This window comes from Aptenodytes patagonicus, chromosome 15 (genome assembly GCF_965638725.1).
Source record: "Aptenodytes patagonicus chromosome 15, bAptPat1.pri.cur, whole genome shotgun sequence".
Taxonomy (NCBI): domain Eukaryota; kingdom Metazoa; phylum Chordata; class Aves; order Sphenisciformes; family Spheniscidae; genus Aptenodytes; species Aptenodytes patagonicus.
Genome location: NC_134963.1, coordinates 8,373,147 through 8,391,948, shown reverse-complemented (window position 1 = coordinate 8,391,948; position 18,802 = coordinate 8,373,147). Strand labels below are relative to the sequence as shown.

Genomic DNA, 18,802 nt, shown 5'->3' with positions numbered 1-18,802 from the left:
TTTATTCCCCCCCGCTCAAACCGCCGGTGCCCGTTTGAACGCGCTGGGTGGGTCCCCCTCCCCCTCCTTCTCTCTGGAAAGTTGCAAGAAGTTGGGCTGGGGGTTTTTTTTCCCTTTTTTTTTGTTCTTGTTTTTTTAAATTCCCCCTGCCCAGCCCGCTCGCCCTCCCCAGAGCCAGGTCCCCTGGGCGCGGGCGGCGGCGGGGCGGGCCTGGGGGGGGCGCGGGGGGCGCGCAGCGCTGCGGCGGCTGCCGGGAAACGCCGCGCTCCCCCGGCCCTGCCCCGGCCCTGACCCTGCGGGCGGCCCCCGGCCGCGCATGCTCCAGGCTGGACAGCTCCTGAGAGGGAAATTTAAAAACGGGCTGGAGCCCGGCCCCGCCGCCGACTCGCCGCGGCTCTGAGCCGCCGCCGCCGGCTCCGTCCCCCTCAGGGCCAGCTCCAGCCCCCCCTCCCCCCCCCCACCCCCTCAGAGGGAGACCCCGCCGCGCCGGGCCGCAACCGCGGAGCTCCGGCCGGGCCCCCGGGCCCCGGCCCGCCAGGTTTGTGGAAGGAGCAAGCAGGGCTCGGCCGGGAGGTGCGGGCAGGCCGGGGTGCGGGGTGTCGGGGCGGCGAGCCGCGGGGATCCTCCTTCGTTGCCGGCCGGCTGCCGGGCCGCCGCCGCGAAGGGCTCGGGAGCCCGCTCGGGCAGCTCCGCGGGCACCGGGGCTCGGTTCCCCCGGGCTCCCCTCTTCCCTGGGGGCAGCCTGGGCGCACATCGACCACCGCACGCTACCGCAGCTTGCTTTTCCTAAATGCTACGCGGGTGCTTTTATGGCAGTTTAAGAGCAGCCCCGAGACGGGAGTGTCCCCCCGGCTGACTCCGGTGCTCCCGCTACTGACAGTCTCCTGACATCCGAACTGCCCCGCCGTGCCCGCGGCCGAGAGATGCTCCCTCTATCAGGGGCAAGGTTCCCATTCTGAGCTTTTTTTTCTTCTTTTTTTCCTTCCCCCCCCCCCCGGTAAAACATTTTACTCCATTGTCTGGCCCAAATAAAACCAGTGCACCTGGAGGCAAAGGTAACGCAAGTTGGGCTTTACTGTCCTGTAGTCCTGGGTTTCAGTTGGGATTTTGTTGTCTCCCGCCCGCTGCTGAAGTGCTGGATAGCTACTCCTGCCTGAACGGCTGCTTTCTCTTTTCTTGTCTTTTGCCAAGGAGATGATAGAAAGTGATATCCCGTCCATAATGTCAGGAATCATTAGGAATTCAGGGCAAAATCACCACCCTTCACAGGAGTACAGGTGAGGCATTTATTGATTTCAAAAATATGCACTGCGCTGTCACAGCCTGCTAACTGATGTTGTTTTCTCATTATTTCCTAAAAAAAAACCAAAAAACCCTTAGCATATAGAAATCCTCTTTTTTAAAAAAAAAAAAGTTAACTGCATTATTTCTCCTCTCTAAATTAGATTTCTAAGCTCGTGACCGGTTACAATATATTACTTATTTAGAAGCATTCCTGTTTAAAGTATTTTGATACTAAACTATGTTTGAAAAATACACTTTCAAAGCCTTGGGCTGACCTTCTAGTAAACTCCCTCTGCTGTATGAGTGTTGCCAGAGAAGGATATTCTTATTAAATAATAATTATTTAAAAGTTCCCTTTGAGATCACGTTTTGCATTGTTATGAAGCAGTCATAGAGAGATTAAATCAAGTGCAATAGACACTAGAAAAGCTTTCCATTAAAACAAGTACTTATGTAGTACTCCAAAGCACTGACTTCTGACAAAGGTCTTCTAATATCAGTGGGAACAAACCTGGGTTTGTCAACAGCCTTTGATAATTTACCTACTATGCATCGATTTATCATTTACAAGTATTGTTAGAAGCCACGGGATAGTTCTGCATGAACTACAGTGCACTGGGTTAAATTAGGTTACATCTTGTCACATGATGCAAAGTTCCAAGAAATACGGAATAACAGAACACGATCCAGTTCTCACAGTAAAAAAAAAAATAAATTCTTGTTTTAAAATGAGGAGCGAGAGACTATTGCCTTCCTCCCAGCCTGAGGGTGTTTTCACCCATTTCTATGGGTGAAAGTGGTCAGCCGCAGGTATTCTTCTATCAGCCTCTCTCTATTCAAAATGCAAACACTGCACTGCAGCCTCTTGCAGCTCAACAAGTGATTTGTTATACTCTCTGAAGCCACTGTGGAAAAAGGTTTGTGGAACTCTGTTTTGCTGTTTATTAAAGCACTGTTTGCTCTAGGCATTTTTGTTGGCTATGTAAATATTTGTAAAGAAATTATTCCGTATTTAATGAAGGGTGTGTATGAGAGAGTCTTCTGGATGCTTATATTTAAGTCTGTATCTTCAGTGCCCTGAAGAACATATCACCTTAACAAAGACCCTTTTTATGGAGAGAACTATTCTTTAACTCATAGCTGCAGAAAAACACTCTTTTTTGAGAAAGATAGGATTTATCTTACTGCCAGTAAAAGAATTGTAAGAGTTTCTTCTTTTATTCCGAAGTCAGCTGCTTTTTAAAACTACTTTCAATTCTCTGTTAAACATTTTGAACTCAAAGATCCCAGTTCTCTAAAGTTTTTAACCCACTTGTGATTTCTTTAATGCAGCTTTAAAATGAATTATTTGACCTCATTTAATAGTGTCAAATTCTGATAAAAATGCATAAAATCTGAACTGCACCATAAATGCAGAGCAGTATTTGTCCTACTTCATGAGAAAACACTTTGGATTATGTAAAAGAAAATCTTTTAGACTGAACGATTTTAAGAAAAGAATAGACCTGTCAAATTCTATCAGCTCTGTTTACTCTCCTGCTGTCACCACAGTCCAAGACTGGAACCCACAGTCCCGAGTTCTCCATGGGGGAGCATCAAGGCTCCACAAAATGGGGAATGGCCTCCAATTAGTGAGTGGGAGGCTGGGGCTGTGCTGAGAATACTCTTCTGTCTCACTTGGAATCTTTCAATGGGACAGTTGGACGTGGAGGAGACCAGGCTTTCCTGCGAGTGTGCAGGAGGAAACACTGAAAAGGGAGGGGAGTGCGTGGACGTGTAAGCAGGGGATCAAATCAGCAAATACCGATAAGTTTTCATGCAGCTTATGCTTACAGTTTGAAACTATGAGATTTTTTTCTTTTCTTTTTTTTTTTTTTTTAAATGGACGAGGAAAAAAAAATCCCTGATTTTAGCAGATCTTTGAATTCTGTGGATCCAAAGCATCTATAGTAACTTTGATGTAGCACATAGAGTAGGGATGAGGATTAGACTGCTATGCAAAGTCCAGGGACTATTTGCACCATAGTAAAATGATTTTAGACAAATATCTCTTCCACCGATGCAGCTGTGGGATATAAAACATCCTACTGTCCAGGAATGATTAAGGGCCATCATATCTTCTCTGATGCCTACGTTTTTATGGCGCTGTCACTGCCTGGCTACCAGTGCAAAGTAATACTTCATATTAGCAGATGCCTCTCACTCTCCCAAAGAAAATACTGCTATCTTCAATATTTTCATAGTTGTAGTAGTGACAAATATTTCTAATGATTTCATTTTACATTTCAGGGCATAAAAGTAGAGAATTGTAACACATGGATTTTTTTAACCCTTAACACTTTATTCTTGTTAATTATAATTAATAATCCTACATTATGTTTTAGTGTAAATATTTTGATGTTTAAATCAGAGCAATAGGCAGACTACAAGTTTACTATGCAGTGGCACGCTTGTGGTTATTTCAGCAGAAAGCTATCTAAATTATAGGAGCCAACTCAAGGGCTACTAAATTGGTGGAGAGCTCCCACGGTCTTCAGTGGGCTTGGAGCTGGTCTCTGAGGAACAAGGTTCTTCAGCTCATGAACGCTGTGGTCTTCAAGCAATATTTTTAATTGAAATCTGCAATCTAGCCTTTTGCAGCCTAATTTGATTTAACATACATAACCAGTGCAAGAGAAGTAAAAGATCTACTGTGATGTACACAAGTGCAGAATGAGATTTAATATGCGGAGCTTGAGCAACAGAAGCCCCAGGGAGGCAGATGCGAGGCCAAGGTGGGCCTGGACTAAGACTGCAAAAACATTTACAGACCTGTAAGTTCTCTCCCAAAGAAGGCTCAATATTATCCTAATTCAACGTTCTTGGTTTTCAAATGCAGCAGCATGCTTATTTTCCTCAGAGACTATCCCATTCCCAAACTAGGTACAGTTATGTGTGGTTTATTACATATCATATAATAAATCATGACATGAAAACCAGACCATTAGAAGGGAGACAAAGAGTAACTTGCTATGGATTATTTGGAATATGTGAAAATCCAAATTTAAGGAATCAAATCATCACTCCAGGTAACAATGTGGCATCTATATTTTGAAAGAAATAACTAAAATGTGTAATTCTATTTGAAGACATAACATTACTTAAGATGTAAAGCTAACTCTAGATCAACAAGATAAATTAACTTCATGTTTTGCAGCTCAATACTTTGTGTAAGGACCATGTTTCTATTTTTTTATATTACTATGTATTTCCAGTTGATAGAAGCCTTATGTAGTATTTTGAAGGTCTTGCAATGCATTTTCTATACATGTTAAACAAGAGTTCAGTTTTAAATAGATATCTTTTTGATCAAAAGTTGTTACTCAATCGTTAATCATTCAACATATTAGTAGACTATATCCTCCTTCACCCCATTTTAATTGTCCCTTCGGTTCTTAAAAAATTGGTCTATATTCATCAGCTCATTAGATACTCTGATTAGTTTTTTGTTGTAATAATTACTTTATGCTAGCATAGTTTAGCGTAAAATCATATTAAGAAGCATAGACACATAAACACGCAACCGCCGTATTCCCTACATCCTGGACATGACCGCATTACATTGGTGAAAAAGGTGAAAAGCCTTCATCTTTATGACACGCAGTACATTTTAGCTCTCCTAAGTGGTAGTCTCATATCTGGTTTTGCACTTCGGTTTCTGGAGAGCAAGCTACAGCTCAGGACTCCTGACTGTCACCACTGGGGATGGATGGAGTCTGGGAGTTTGCATGAAGGACATTTCTGCAGACAAAAGGTTACAAATGCATAACTAACGAAACCGTAATTGTTCCTGAAGAAAATGTCAGTGTCCATTCCCTTGACACCATGTGTGTCTGACAGGGAGTGAGATAATGACTTGATGTGTCGGAGGAATTTAATCACAGTAGTTGCTTCATTCTTTCAAAAAAATGTGAGAAACCTCCTAGGAATCAGTCAAACTCAGGCCACTGTGGATTGATTTAAGTGGATTAGCTCAACTGTTTCCTATGCAGTTCCTGAAATGTGCTAATCGGTATTAATAAAAAATTGTGGCCCTTGCTCCTCAAATTGTCTTGCAGTTACAGGCAGGGATGGGAAGGACTGGTTTGTACCCAGGCAATATCTTGCAGGCTTCTCAGGCTCGTCTGCCTCCAGTGAAACCAGAACGGAGTTCATATCTTACCTCATGAACGGTGCTTGACCTCCCGCTCAAAACAAGGAAACAGAAAAGGAATTTGGACTTTTTCAGCATTCCTGTGAGATCTCAGATGCTTATGGCACACCGCTCTTATTTTACCCATTTTAAAAATCTCACACATGCGGAAAGCAGAACTGCTGCATGACCGCAGCAGCAAGTAATGCAACTGAGGCAGGTTCTTACAACAGTGGAAAACAAAGGGTAGTATATTTTATATTCCCTTCACACAGGAGTAAATAACTACACAAGATCCCAGGCAGATAGATCAGTTCGGTACTAATAAACAGCAGCTGAGGCAATGTTAAAGGAAAAAATAGCTTCCCAGATAGACAATGCTCCTGGTTTTAATAGAAAACGTTCCTGTAGTGCCTGGTACTTCAACACATTTTTGCATCGAGGAGAAGCTTCTTTTGACATTAGTCACAGGTTTGGGTTTTGGGGGGGGGGGGGTTGTTGTTTGTTTGTTTGTTTGTTTTAACAAAACAGGTTGCAGAGTCAGATACCAGCTGCATTTGGCAATTCCGAACGTAGGGATGTTTATGTGGGTAAAGCACAGCAGGGAGCAAGTGTCTGGGAGTTCAGTGCTGACATTGCTGCTAACTTCCTCTTAGGCTTAAGCAAATCATGTAGGTCACTTGTAATTCAGTTTCCCTTCATCCCGTACCAAAGTGATGTAATTAGGAGTTGTGAAACTCAGAGCTGAAACGTATAAAAGTCTCCAGGAGCACATCTATAGCCTGTTCTGTTAGCGCTAAGTACCTTTGCAGAAGGTTTTTGGAGAATCACCTTCTCTTCTGAACCATGGTGTAAGAAAAGGAGAACAGCAACGCCTGACAGGGTAATCATGTTATTTGCTTTTTCCTCCCTAGTTTTGGTTCCTATAATCCAAAGTTTCTTGAGCTGAAGCTGAGGAGGGACTTTCTAGTTGTCCCTGGAAAGCTGCCTAATTTCTGTTCTTATTTCCAGCAAGGCCAGAAATTACTCAAAGAACTTGAAGACGGAGGAGAAAGGCAGGCTGGTGGTTTGGGACTGGATGGGTGGTGTGCCTTCAGGAGGCAAAGACGAATCGCAGACCGAAAGCAGCAGTGAGAGCTGCTGGCTGAAGCAGGAGAGGAGCTGGTGCAGAAACAGGGAGGAGAGAGGCAGGTGGTTGTGAATGGGGAAAACAGAACCTAGTGCGGGGAAAAGCACCTGTGAGGGAGGAAGATGAGAAGAGAAGTGCATAGAGGGAAGGAGCAGAGCAGATGGAATGAGGAGCAAAAGGAGACGGTGAAGTTGACTCCTTCAATAAAACGGAGAATACTTCTCACCATGGAGACAGCTGAAGGGTCACAAGACATAAATATTTTCCTTGTGTTGTTTTACATGAGAAATCACCACGCTTGTTCTGAGGACATTACGTAATCCCAGACAAAAGAAGACAGTTTCTCATCACCACTTCAAGAAGAGGTTTTCTTAGGACTCTTCCTGTTCAATTGTCACTCACACTGGATAAACCATTGCAAACAGCTAATTAAGAATCTATCACCCCTGATTGCTCCTACTTGTTGAATAGTTGTATTACTTAAGCATAGGCAAAAAGGTCAGATGTCAGTGCTGGCAATGGTAATAAAAATTGTCCATTGAGTAAGAGACATCTTAAAACTATGGTTGAAGTTGAATATGCCAAATGCAACCGCAATGTTTTGGTCTGACTTTGTTTAGAACGGAGGCAATGATGAGTTGCCACCACACACTAATCCCTTTGAGAGAACCTGTAGCATTAGATTTGCCCTACAACATCAACCAGTTTGAGTGCTTTGTATCTTTTAGGGACAGTCTCCAGAGCAAACAAGCACACAGAGTCCTCTGAAGTGTGAATGGTGCAATATGCATAGAAATATGTAACTGCACACCACATCATAAACTGAAACACCCAGTTATTGGCTAAACTATCTGGAGATAAAATACCTTAAGGTATGCTTGTCGTTGCTGAGCTTTCCTTTAGTCTTAACAAACTTGTTTGGCAGACTATTCTATGACGCTGTTGAAGAGACGGTCCCTATAGTCTCCAGTGACAAGTTCACCATACTATGGCGTTTGCAAATATAGAATTGGATAGTTCACCTTGACAGCAGTTTCTGCGGTGATGAACTACCTTAGATCCAGCTCATTAGGACAGCTCAATGTGAGGAAAGATGGTAAAGTTAGATCTATGAATATAGATCCAAATTCAACTCTGATGTTAGTTGTAGATTCCTGCAAGGTTATGCCAGGAATGAATTTCATTCCATCTAGCTAGCTGTTGTGCCAGCAGGATATACTTGATGGGGGGGAAAAAAAGCAGAGATATCTTTAGGTACATCTAACCCATGATTTTGCACTGCTGACAGGCTCTAGTGAGCTTTGTCAGATGTGCAACCAATGCAGGAGTCCAATTTCTCCGTGACTGCAGGCAGGAAGGTCTGGAGCTCAGTATCGAGAGATCTGGAAAGGGGTTTCATTCCAAGTGGTATTTTTCCCGATTCTGGAAAAGTAAACTTTGTGCAGGCTGGCTGGTGGCCAAAATCTATTGCCCTGATTAGATAAATATTTTGGGCAGTGCATGATAGAGCAGATAGCAAAGACTAACGCTACCACTGAGCATTTCTGTATCATACCTATCACAGCTCTCAGGGCACTTTTCACAGGAGGACAGCATCCTCTGATACATAGAGGAGAACTGGGGCTTAAATCCTCAGCATCATGTGGATTCTTACTAATGCAGGTGCCTTTCTAGGATAGAAACACATAGAAACAGAAGGGTGTTTTCCTGCAGAGATTTGACAGGAGAGGGGTAAAAATGGAGTTGCATAATTTCACCACACCTTTAAAAATAATATCGAGTTTGGAACACATTTGGTGTGACTGTAACCTTTTCTTCATAGGGGTTTAGTAGTTCAGCGTATATACCAGACAGCCCTGGGGAACGTGCAGCTGGGGACATTTTCAGTAGTGTGCATTAATTATAGCGTATCACTATTTATCTCATTTACATGCATTGAAAGGAAATGGCTGCTTTTACTACAGTGCCCCATTGTGCCAGGGGCCGTGAACACCCATCTAAAGGCAGGATCTCTGACTCCTGAAGTTTACCCTCAAACGTGAGACTAAAAGGGTGGTGGAGGGGAACAGAATCAAAATACACCCGGTATTACAGTATGTACTTATATATTTGTAGTTGGCTTGGCACAGGCAATTTTTCAGGTCAGAAAGATTGAAACCTGTGAGATTAAAATGTTAAGTATTACTGTGCATAGCTCTCTTCCCAGAGGCAGTCAGATTAGCATTTGTTTCACTAAAAGCAGGACACGCATTGAGCCTGTGTACTGGGAGGTAAGCTGGTTTTACGCTGCAGAATGTATCTGGGCATTTAAAACACCTCAGTCAGACAGCGATGGGCATACTTTAAGAAATTTCACCTTCTTTAAGACATATGAAATTTCAACATTGGTTTTGAAGACAACCTGAAGAATAATCCTTCAATGTGAAATATTTTATTCTGATTAAATCTACTTTTTTTCCCGTTATTAATGAAAACAGTTATTCTGACAACTAACAAATCCATTAAAAAAAAAAAGTGTAAGTAAGTGAACAGCCAGAGGTGATTTTAAAAGAACTGTAAACTCAAATTCAAACGGCCATGCCTTGCTAGAATGAGGAAGGGAAGAAAACATCTTTGTCTTGGAAAAAGAGCTGACCCGCACACTTTGTCTAGTTATTATGTATTATTGCATCTTCATATTTGTTTAAAATGGAGCTTAACGACTGCTATATCAACTTAAAAGTTCAGTCACCTTCCTTGCCCCCATTTGGATCCACAGTGTTAGTGCGAGAGGGAGAGAGCCGTGTGGGTCTGCATCACGAGGATGCTGAGAGGGGTACGCTGCACGATGCTAACTGGCAAGTAGGAGAGCTGTAGTTCAAGCTTCTGATGGCATCCAACTGTGCCCAGGGTACCACCAGTCATTCCCACGTCTAGAAAGAGCACCAGGATGAGTGCACCTAGGATGAGTGTGAAGCAGAGGCCTTTGTTTCCCAAAAAGCTAAGGCCGGGAAGGCTGCTGAGAACCACCGTGACTCCCGCGGTCCTCCGGTGCGGAGATGCTCGTCCCATGCGGAGGAGCGGGGAGGGCATGTGGCGGATTCATTGCCTGACAGGAGGCGTGTGCAGTGGGTGCTGACCCTCACCGCCCATCTGACCCCGTTATTTGTTGAAGGAGCTGACTTGTCTGGGAGGACTGGCAGGGACCGGGGTGCCAGATGGCATGTGGATGTGTGTTGTGTGTCGGCTGTCATTCAGCCAGATTAATGTGAAGTTTGTAAAAAGGAGGAGGGGGGGGGGAAACAATTAAGCAGGAATCTCAAAAACAATCGAGGCCACGTGCCACCAGGCAGCAGTCGTTGGCGGCACAATGGGTTATCGGCTTCCCATGAATGGGCCCAACTGTTGCAAACGACATGAGCCTGCCCAGTTTTCAAATCATTTAATGCTCTTGTTTACTTCCAATCCAGCCAATCTCCGGGCGGGAGAGCCGTCACCTGATAGTCTTTTTATGTATTTAAGTCCAAGGCCTCTCAAAATAACTGAACAGCGGTAACCATGGCAATGCTAATTATTGCACTATAACTACAGTAGGAGAAAGAAAACAGGGTAGGCTGGGAGAGAGATTTGAAGATGTTTTTTGGCCAGGATTTGAGCTTTTGGCTCCTGGTCAGGTGTTGGGTTTTTTTTTTTCCTTTTCTTCTTTTCAAAATCTTTTTACAAACAAATAAATTACATTCTGCTTTAAAGATCTCCCAGATAATAGTTTAGGGAACTTTGATACGTGTTTCTGGAAATCATGAATAGAGGAGCTGAAAGCTCCTGGGCAGCCAGGCACTAGACTTCTGCCTTGTTCTTTTAAGCTGATTTAGAATCGTGTAAAACATAAAAGATGCTTCAGCAAGAGACCAGATTTATTTAAGGCTTCTGCATCGTCATTTGGCAACGAACACACATTAGTACAACGCAGCTGGCTTTAACATATCTATGAGAGAGCTCTTAAAGCCTTTGTTTTGAATGCAAAATCAACTACATCCGACTAAACTATGTTCTTCTGAAAGAGAAAGATGTTTTCCTGGACCTGAATCCCTTTGTGTTTACCCTGGGTATCTAATGATAACTTCCTGACATGTTCTAATTACTGCTTTACTCCTCATGATACCCGTGACTTCTGTAATACTGTTTAATATAAGTCAAAGTAGTTTAGCTCTTCATTTGCAATAGTCCTTTCATTGACTTCAGTTGGAGTTTTGACCACACAGGAATTTTTGAGTACTATAAATATATTTCAATATTTCAGTTTTGTACCACGCAGTCTATCAGACGCAAAATAAAACAGGTGGGATGGAGCATGCAGAATGTATCAAAAACGGAGCTTTAAACCAAAAGCAGCCTGTCATCGTTATGCCTCGGTTTTGTCAGCTAAAGGCAGGCTGGGTGTTACTGTGCATTCAGTCACTAGCTTTTCATTCTGATCATTTAGTATGTCAAAAACTGTCTAAAAAATTGTTTTATATGCTTCATGGTTCCTTGTTAAGTATCAATAACTTCATGTATCTGAATGGAAGAGATCACCAGTTCATTCTGTAAGGTTTTGTTTATGCAGCAACTCTCCGCTGATCCGTCCCCACCAACGGGATGCGGTGGCTGGGAAAAGCCCTCTCCAGGTGTTCAAGCCAGCAGCATACACAGGTCCTTGAGGAGCTAGGCACGGGAACTTCTTCCAAGGCTGGCTGGTCACTGGATTTCAAGGTTAATGCAAAATTGTCAGGTTAAAAGTCCTGACAGGTTTCTTCTACATCAAGGCCAAACAAGTGCAAATTTCTGACAAATGTGAAAATAATGAATCAGCTCTGGTTATGTTTCTAGGCGGTTTCTCTTCCAGGTTCTTATGCCTTCTTCCCCTACAAATACTGCACAAGAAGTTTTCTTAACTAAAATGTTTGAGATTGTATGAAGGAACACATGATTAAGTAAAGTGCAGCAGTAACCAGCCAGCTGTGAAACCAAAGGTCACATGTGAATTCTGCAAACGGAGTTCCAGGCCGACGTGTTTTCCCTGCTGACCTACGTGAGCTTTGGCATCCCAGTCATCTCCCCTCTTACCAGGGACAGTGTAGCAGCATCTCTGCTCTCTGCTAACCTTTCATGCTATTTTGCAGACTCTTAGCTTCTAACCCCTCCCAGCTGAGTGAAGATGACCTCCCCAGTGACTTACAGTCCTTGTCGTGGCTGACATCTGTTGATGTTCCTCGGTTACAACAGATGGCCAGTGGAAGAATGGATTTTAGCCTTGGTGCCCAGAATGCAGTGCTACAACAGACAGGTAAACTGTTAGGATGTTAAATAACTGCTCTTTAAACAACACAGCCTACTGCCTCCTTTCTTCTCCCTCACACAGGCTAGCTTTCCTAGTAGTAGATTCCTTTTAAGTGCATTACATTTCGCTTCCTGTCAGAAGACCTGGAGCCTGTCGTCTTCTGATAAGGGTATTGCTGATACATTTCCTTCATTTCAAGAGGCAGAGAGCCCTCGCAGTCACAACAGAGATCTTAGGTTCCGATTGGCTTTTCTGCTCAGTGTAGTTGCTGGTGCCTCGTTGCGTGAACTTGGGCCAAGGTATTTAAGACTTGCATTTCAGAGGTTTTCGACAGCTTTGAAATTAGGTAATTAGTCTTTCTTGTTTGTTTCAACACTGATAAAATTAAGAGTACCTTATTTACCCCATACCTGTTTGCTTCATACAGACTTACAGCATATGTTCATTGAACGCCTTTCTTTCCTTTGTGAACATCCTTTAGGTAAACACATTTGTTCCCTGAGGCATTCTGCTGAGAGAGCACAGGGTATCATCTTGCTTGCTTTAGAGCAGAAATCCTTCTGGAGTACAGATAGTGCTGAATATGTTTTTTTTTCTTTTGTAAGATACTGTGTCTGTAACACCACTGTGGACTGTTAAACAGCTGTCATCTTTCATTCCCTGCATAACAAGTTTTAGAAGCAGCTGATGTCATCTTTGCAATTTGTGAAATGCTCTGGGTTCTTTTGGGATGGAAAGCCACAGAGAGGTGTGATTATCCACTCCAGAGCTTAGCTGTGTTCAACTGCGTCTATTAAAAATAAATGTCAGCTCTCTTTTCTGAAGTGTACTTTCACGCAAACATTCACTGCCTTTGCTTTCTCCAAAATAGGTCCTGTAGCAAGCAATATGCACTCGACAGGAGCACCTGGAGCAATGATTCATGTCCAGGCCAGCCTGCCACAGGGAATCCTGGGACTGAATTCTATTTCAACACACGGAGCAAATGTAAAAGCAGGCCTCGATGGCTTATTATTGCAACACTTCTTAGGAAAAGACGTTGGTAATTTCAAGACTGACATGTCTGTTGTCTTTATCTCAGCAGATGAGCCAGTACGCTGTAGGTGGGCAGCCATCTCCTAGTTTACAAACACAGCAACAACTCTTTCCTCCTCCTCATTCACAGCAAGTGTTTGCCCTAGCACAGAACACACAACAGGTACTGTTATTTGCTTGTCATCTGTGTCTTGAAGTACGTGCCAAAATCATATCTAGAACTCTTTTGAAAGAAAAACAATAAAATATCCCTAAACCTACATACCCACGGTCGTTTTGCATCTGACATTTTCTTTCTTTTCCTTCTGCATACAGTGTAACCCAGCAGCAATCTACAACACATCCTATGGGACTCAGCCACACTATTCTCAGCCACGCCTGGCTCCTCACTCTGCCCAAGAACTGCATCCAAAGCATTACCCCAAGCCGATCTATTCATATAGGTGAGTGGAGAGCAGAATAGCGTATTGCCTACAGCCTGCATTGGGATGACTGTAACACTGTAGGTGTGGTGGCACGAGAGTGTTTGCTTCCTTTTGAAGGGAACAAAAATCCTGTCATCCGCCCAGGAGTTCTGTGGAAGCTGCCTCTGAGGGGTAGCAGGAATGAACAAGCAAACTAGTTCCTGGACATCAGCATAAAGGTAGAGTAATAGCACAGAGGAGTAAGATCTGCAGGATCACAGGGTGACTTCTGAGCACTTGAGAACGGTAATCCCATGATCAGGCAGCTGTCTGTGTCTTAAGAGATGGGTCCGAGGTTGCTAGACCAGAAGAAGGCATGATGGCTAAGTACACGCAATCTGTTATTTCGTGTATTTCTTTGTCCTGTAGTTGTTTGATTGCAATGGCACTGAAGAACAGCAAAACAGGCAGCCTCCCAGTGAGCGAGATCTACAGCTTCATGAAGGAGCACTTTCCCTACTTCAAGGTACGCGTACACCTGAAGGGTGGAAGTAGAACATCACGAATACTTTGTTCATGGCTTATTTCACTAACATCCTCCTGCATCTTTTAGACAGCCCCTGATGGCTGGAAGAACTCCGTGCGCCACAACCTGTCTCTGAATAAGTGTTTTGAGAAGGTGGAGAACAAGATGAGTGGCACCTCTCGCAAAGGGTGCCTGTGGGCTCTCAATCCTGCCAAGATCGACAAGATGGAAGAGGAGATGCAGAAGTGGAAGCGGAAGGACTTAGCTGCTATTCACAGGAGCATGGCTAACCCAGGTAGGGCTTATATTATGCTTTTGCTATGTGTATGAGAGGCAAGGGGGAAACGTGGCTATTTGGCCAGGAATGCATGAATCTTAAGAAATAAGTTATATGGAACAGAGCTGGCTAGTGCAGAGCTCTCATGCCTTGCAACGGCCTCCTCTGAGCTGCTCGGCTGAAATGCCCCGTGCTCTGCACTGAATGAAGTCATTGCTGCTGCCCCGAGGTTGTATGTCAGGGCGATACGCTACAGCAGGAGGAGGTAACTGCACTGACAGCTATTTTTGGAGGCCTTCAGTGCAAATCGGTCCCCAGCTTCGAAATGGATTGTCTTTTTCCCCAGTGCTAACCTATATCTATCACATCCAGGGCCTTCTGAGGAGTTATGCTGCCTCCAGTGTTAGTATTTATAATGTCACGTTTTAATGCAGTTTTTTGCCTGCTCCTCTGACAAGCTCTCCCTTTACTAAGACTTTCTCATTCTTATTTATAAAGACACATGTTTTTGAAGCTTTCAGGAGCTCAATATTGGCAAAATCAACTGGAGTTTTTTGCTGCAAAATCTGTAACATACAATCAATGATAAATTACATTCTCCTTTGCTTAAAAACAAAAGTGCCATTGAAACTGTCGGGAGTCTCTCGTACGAATCTTATTTGAGATATAAGCAGAATCCAGAGTATCCCTATGAGCAGGAGACCTACTGAGGATGCTTAGTTCTGCGACTGTGGGCCAGCTGCCGTTGGTGGTGGCTTGGTTGCTCTGTGCAAGTCTCATGTGATCATCTCTTTAGCTCAGTTAGGGGTAACCATGGAAGTCGAGTAGGGTAAGGGCTAAGGGTAGGGAAGTAGGTGGCATTTCTTTGCTCTCTGCACAGTCAAAGCCTGCCTCCTGTGCTGCATCTCGTACAGTGACAGACACTGCCTGTTCAGTTTTGTGGCAACAGCGTGTGGCTGTGCTCACTTGTGAAATGCTTTGGCCGGGCCCTGCTTGAACAAACGGGTCAAACTGTCTCTTTTCTTCCTTGGGAATGGGTATCGCTTGTGCAGAGGAGCTAGACAGGCTGATCACTGACAGACCTGAGAACTGCAGGCGGCCCAGCAAACAGGCAGAGCCGGAGGTCTCCACCCTGAACCACATGGCAGCAGCCCAAGGCCGGATCGCCATCTCCCAGCTGCAGCCTCAGCCGATCATGACGCTCTCGCTGCAGTCCATCCCCCTGCATCACCAGATCCAGACCCAGGCTCGCATCGCTCCAGACTCACCAGCACCTGCACAAACGCCTCCTCTCCATACTCTGCCTGACATGAGCCACAGCCCTCTTCCCCACCATCCCATGGGATGCGCGCCTCCGGACTTCCTGAACGTGACAGCAGACATGAACACGGAGGTGGATGCTCTTGACCCAAGCATTATGGATTTTGCATTGCAAGGTATGGGAGGAGGAAGCTGGGGTAGGGGAGGGCATGATTTATGTGGTTATGTAGTCACTGAATGCATAACCAGGGTCCTCAGCAGGATGCTCTGGGGTGGGATGTAACGGAGTTAAAAACTTGTGCTGGGTGCTGGCCTCTGCGGCGTGACTTCCCTGGCCTTCCTCGGTGCATTTCTGCCCTGTGCTAGATGGGACAGCAAACAGCCTTCAGGGTTGAAGTGCAGGCGCTGCAGTAGGTGTAGGCAGGGATGTCCAACTGGCTGGATCTGGGACACACATCTCTCTGCCCATGGGAAACCATAGCTCTACTTGTGCCTTGGTTTTCCCCTTCTGTAAAAGGAGAACTTCCCTGGCTCATGGCAATGCCTAGCGTGGCCCTGGATTTCTGGTTAGCACATGGTAGATAGATGCTGCCCAGAAAGGTCTGGACTCCTGCTGGAACCAGGGCAATTCGGGGGCAACAAACACTCTTACTGCCTTTGTGCTACAAATGGTACCATCCGCAAGCAGCACTGGTCCTAAGCAGCAGGTAACGCCCTTTAGTTATGGACTGACCCCTACACACAGTGCCCGGGTGGGTTGGATGTGTTGCTGTGACCGGAATTTAATCTCTTAAAGGTAACATATGGGAGGAAATGAAAGACGACAGCTTCAGCCTTGATACCCTGGGTGCCTTCAGCAACTCCCCGCTCCACCTCTCAGACTGTGACCTGGGCACGCCTGGCCTCACCCCTGTCTCCAGCGGCAGCGATCACTCCTTCTCAGACTTGCAGGTCACCGGCCTTTACACCACTTACACGACACTGGACAACGTAGCAGCAGCTCAGTACATGAACCCCCAAGGCAACAAACCCATCGCTCTGCTCTGAGTTTTGCACCGTTCCATGGACCTCTGACTCAGGGGCCAGCTTCTCCCAACCATTAAAATCCGACCTGAAAGCAATAAAAGAGCTCCTCCTGCAGACACTTGGAACATGTTGGCTATTTACCGGGACACAGCATGCGATGCCAAAATAAAACAAACTGTTACTAGTAGAACCACTTTCACACGTGGCAAGACTGAGGAAGGGCCACGGACACTTGTGTTGCAGGACTGGTGAGCTCTCAAGAAGGACCTGGAAGGCATCAGTCAGCAGGAACTTTCACTAGAATGTAACTAACTGAGCTAAAAAAACGTCCAGTTAAGGTAAACACATTTAATCGACACTGTGTCTGGACTTAAATGCTGACGCTGTTTGGTCACCACCTACACAGAAGCCAACACAAGTCAACGGGCTGGTCAGCACCAAGTTGGAGTCCAAAATGGTTGATCATGTACCATGTATATCTTTTTTCTTAAATTGCCAAATAATTATTGCCATTGAACAAAGACCCCACACAGTTTCTGGAGGCACTTGCACCACTAACACTTTTCTGACGTAACTATTGTTAATTTATTGTTATGAGGTAGGAAAAAATGAGCAAAAATACTAAAAATGAAAAATCAAACCCGTAGCAGACAACTGTTATATCTAGGTTTAAAAACAAAGTCCTTACCCTGTGAAGGAAGTGGTACTACTGAATTATTAAACTGATCACTGGCTAGAAGAATTTAGGAATTATGCCTATTTTTAGGATTTTTTTAAAGAAAGATTAGATTTGTTTATAGTCTTGTGTATTGTGCTTCTGTCTATTCTCGTGCTAGGCAGTATTACTATTTGTAAATTTATTTATATTTATTGTTATGAAGAGAAAAGAAACTATGTAAACTGAGCACTGTTCAATTTTTAAAAATGCTGCAGTAACCTGTTTTACATCCACTAAATTATTCATAATCAAAAATGCAACAATTTTAATCACTGTTGTTACACTACATTTCTTTTAAATAAGCACTTTTGATACTGTGAAACTCATGCTTTTTAAAAAAAATTCAGAGACCAAATATTGTAACTGTACCATACCAATTCATAATAGTCTTTCTTTCCTAATTAACCAAGTAAAATTGATTCTAATGTAGTTTTTTAAATTTTCAAGCCCTGCTTTATACTTGGTAACATACGTTGCAAAAAATGTGATGAAACATCTGAAAATATAAAAAGCAGACTGTATGTTGGAATTTAGCATTTAGTTTACTTATACCTCTGTGACCATGAAGTAATATTTATATCTCATGTTTTGTCTGTTCCTGTGTGTTAATAGGATTTCCCCGTCTGTCAGTTCCCGGTATTGTACCCGCGTGCTCACAGGCTCCTCTCTCCCACGCTGAGTAGGGCTGGGGCTGGGTGGAGGCACAAAGCCTCTCCAGCTTAAGTCCATGTAGTAGAAACCCAGAGGGTGCAGGATGCTGGAGCCACCCGGCGGAAAATGACTCTTGTGAAGATCAGGGGCTAGAAAATGTCTTGCCTGTATCTTCCCCAGTGCATATGTCCATGGCAACCTCTTCCAAAAGGGCACGATGCTCCATATCATAATTTATTGCTCAAGAACAAATGTGATGATTGATGATCATTTGCTGTGACTGGCATCATCTACGATGTCTTCAGGTTTTTTAAATAAATATTTCTTAGCACTAAGCCTGGGTCATTCTAGGTGTGCTGCATTACGACTACTCTGGTGTCAGGCACACCCCTGCCACATGGCATGCTGCAGCTCGGCATTAAACAGTAATTCCGAGGCATCTGCTACTGGAAATCCAACCCAGCGAGGAAATAGTTTCATACAACTTACGGACGTTGACAAAAGGACAAAGCTCTGACATGTTTGACTCCATCCGCGGCGTCCGAGTGTGCTGAGGAGCAGGCCCTTCTCTTGAATCTAAGACTTGCGTGTTCCCATGCCAGCACTAACAGAAAAGGATCTCATCCATGCACAAAGCATTTGTAGCGCCCACCTGCAAATGGAAGTGAGGGCTTATCTCTAAAAGAGCAGCTTTGCCCAGGCTTCGTCGCCTTTACAGACATAATACTATGTCCAAGCCGAGGCTTTGTCCCTGGCTCAAATCCTCCAGGAGAATAAGAGTTTACAGGTATTTACTGTATGAACTCTTTTTCTGTTCTGTCAACCTGTTCCTGAAAACCTCTGTGCCTGAATGTGTGGAAGAGCTCTGGTTTAGGGACAGGCGTTCGCAGGAGGGCTGCTACGAGCTGCTCTGTACTAAGGCAGTTTCTGTGCTGCAGGGAGGGGGCCACACAGCGGCAGAGGCACCGGCCCCTGCTCGGATCCGCCGTGTTTATACAATGACAAAAGAAACAGAGCTCAGG

The 18,802-nt window shown here is 44.5% G+C and overlaps 1 protein-coding gene across 1 annotated transcript; it reads left to right on the top strand.

Annotated features, from left to right (window-relative positions):
• Positions 1-1,194: 1,194 nt before the first annotated feature.
• Positions 1,195-16,432, top strand: FOXN4 (forkhead box N4). The gene is made up of 9 exons (XM_076352967.1): positions 1,195-1,277; positions 11,726-11,889; positions 12,755-12,870; positions 12,968-13,081; positions 13,234-13,361; positions 13,752-13,848; positions 13,936-14,143; positions 15,178-15,561; positions 16,182-16,432. The coding sequence occupies exons 1-9, from the start codon at positions 1,195-1,197 to the stop codon at positions 16,430-16,432; spliced, it is 1,545 nt and encodes a 514-aa protein (XP_076209082.1).
• Positions 16,433-18,802: the final 2,370 nt, after the last annotated feature.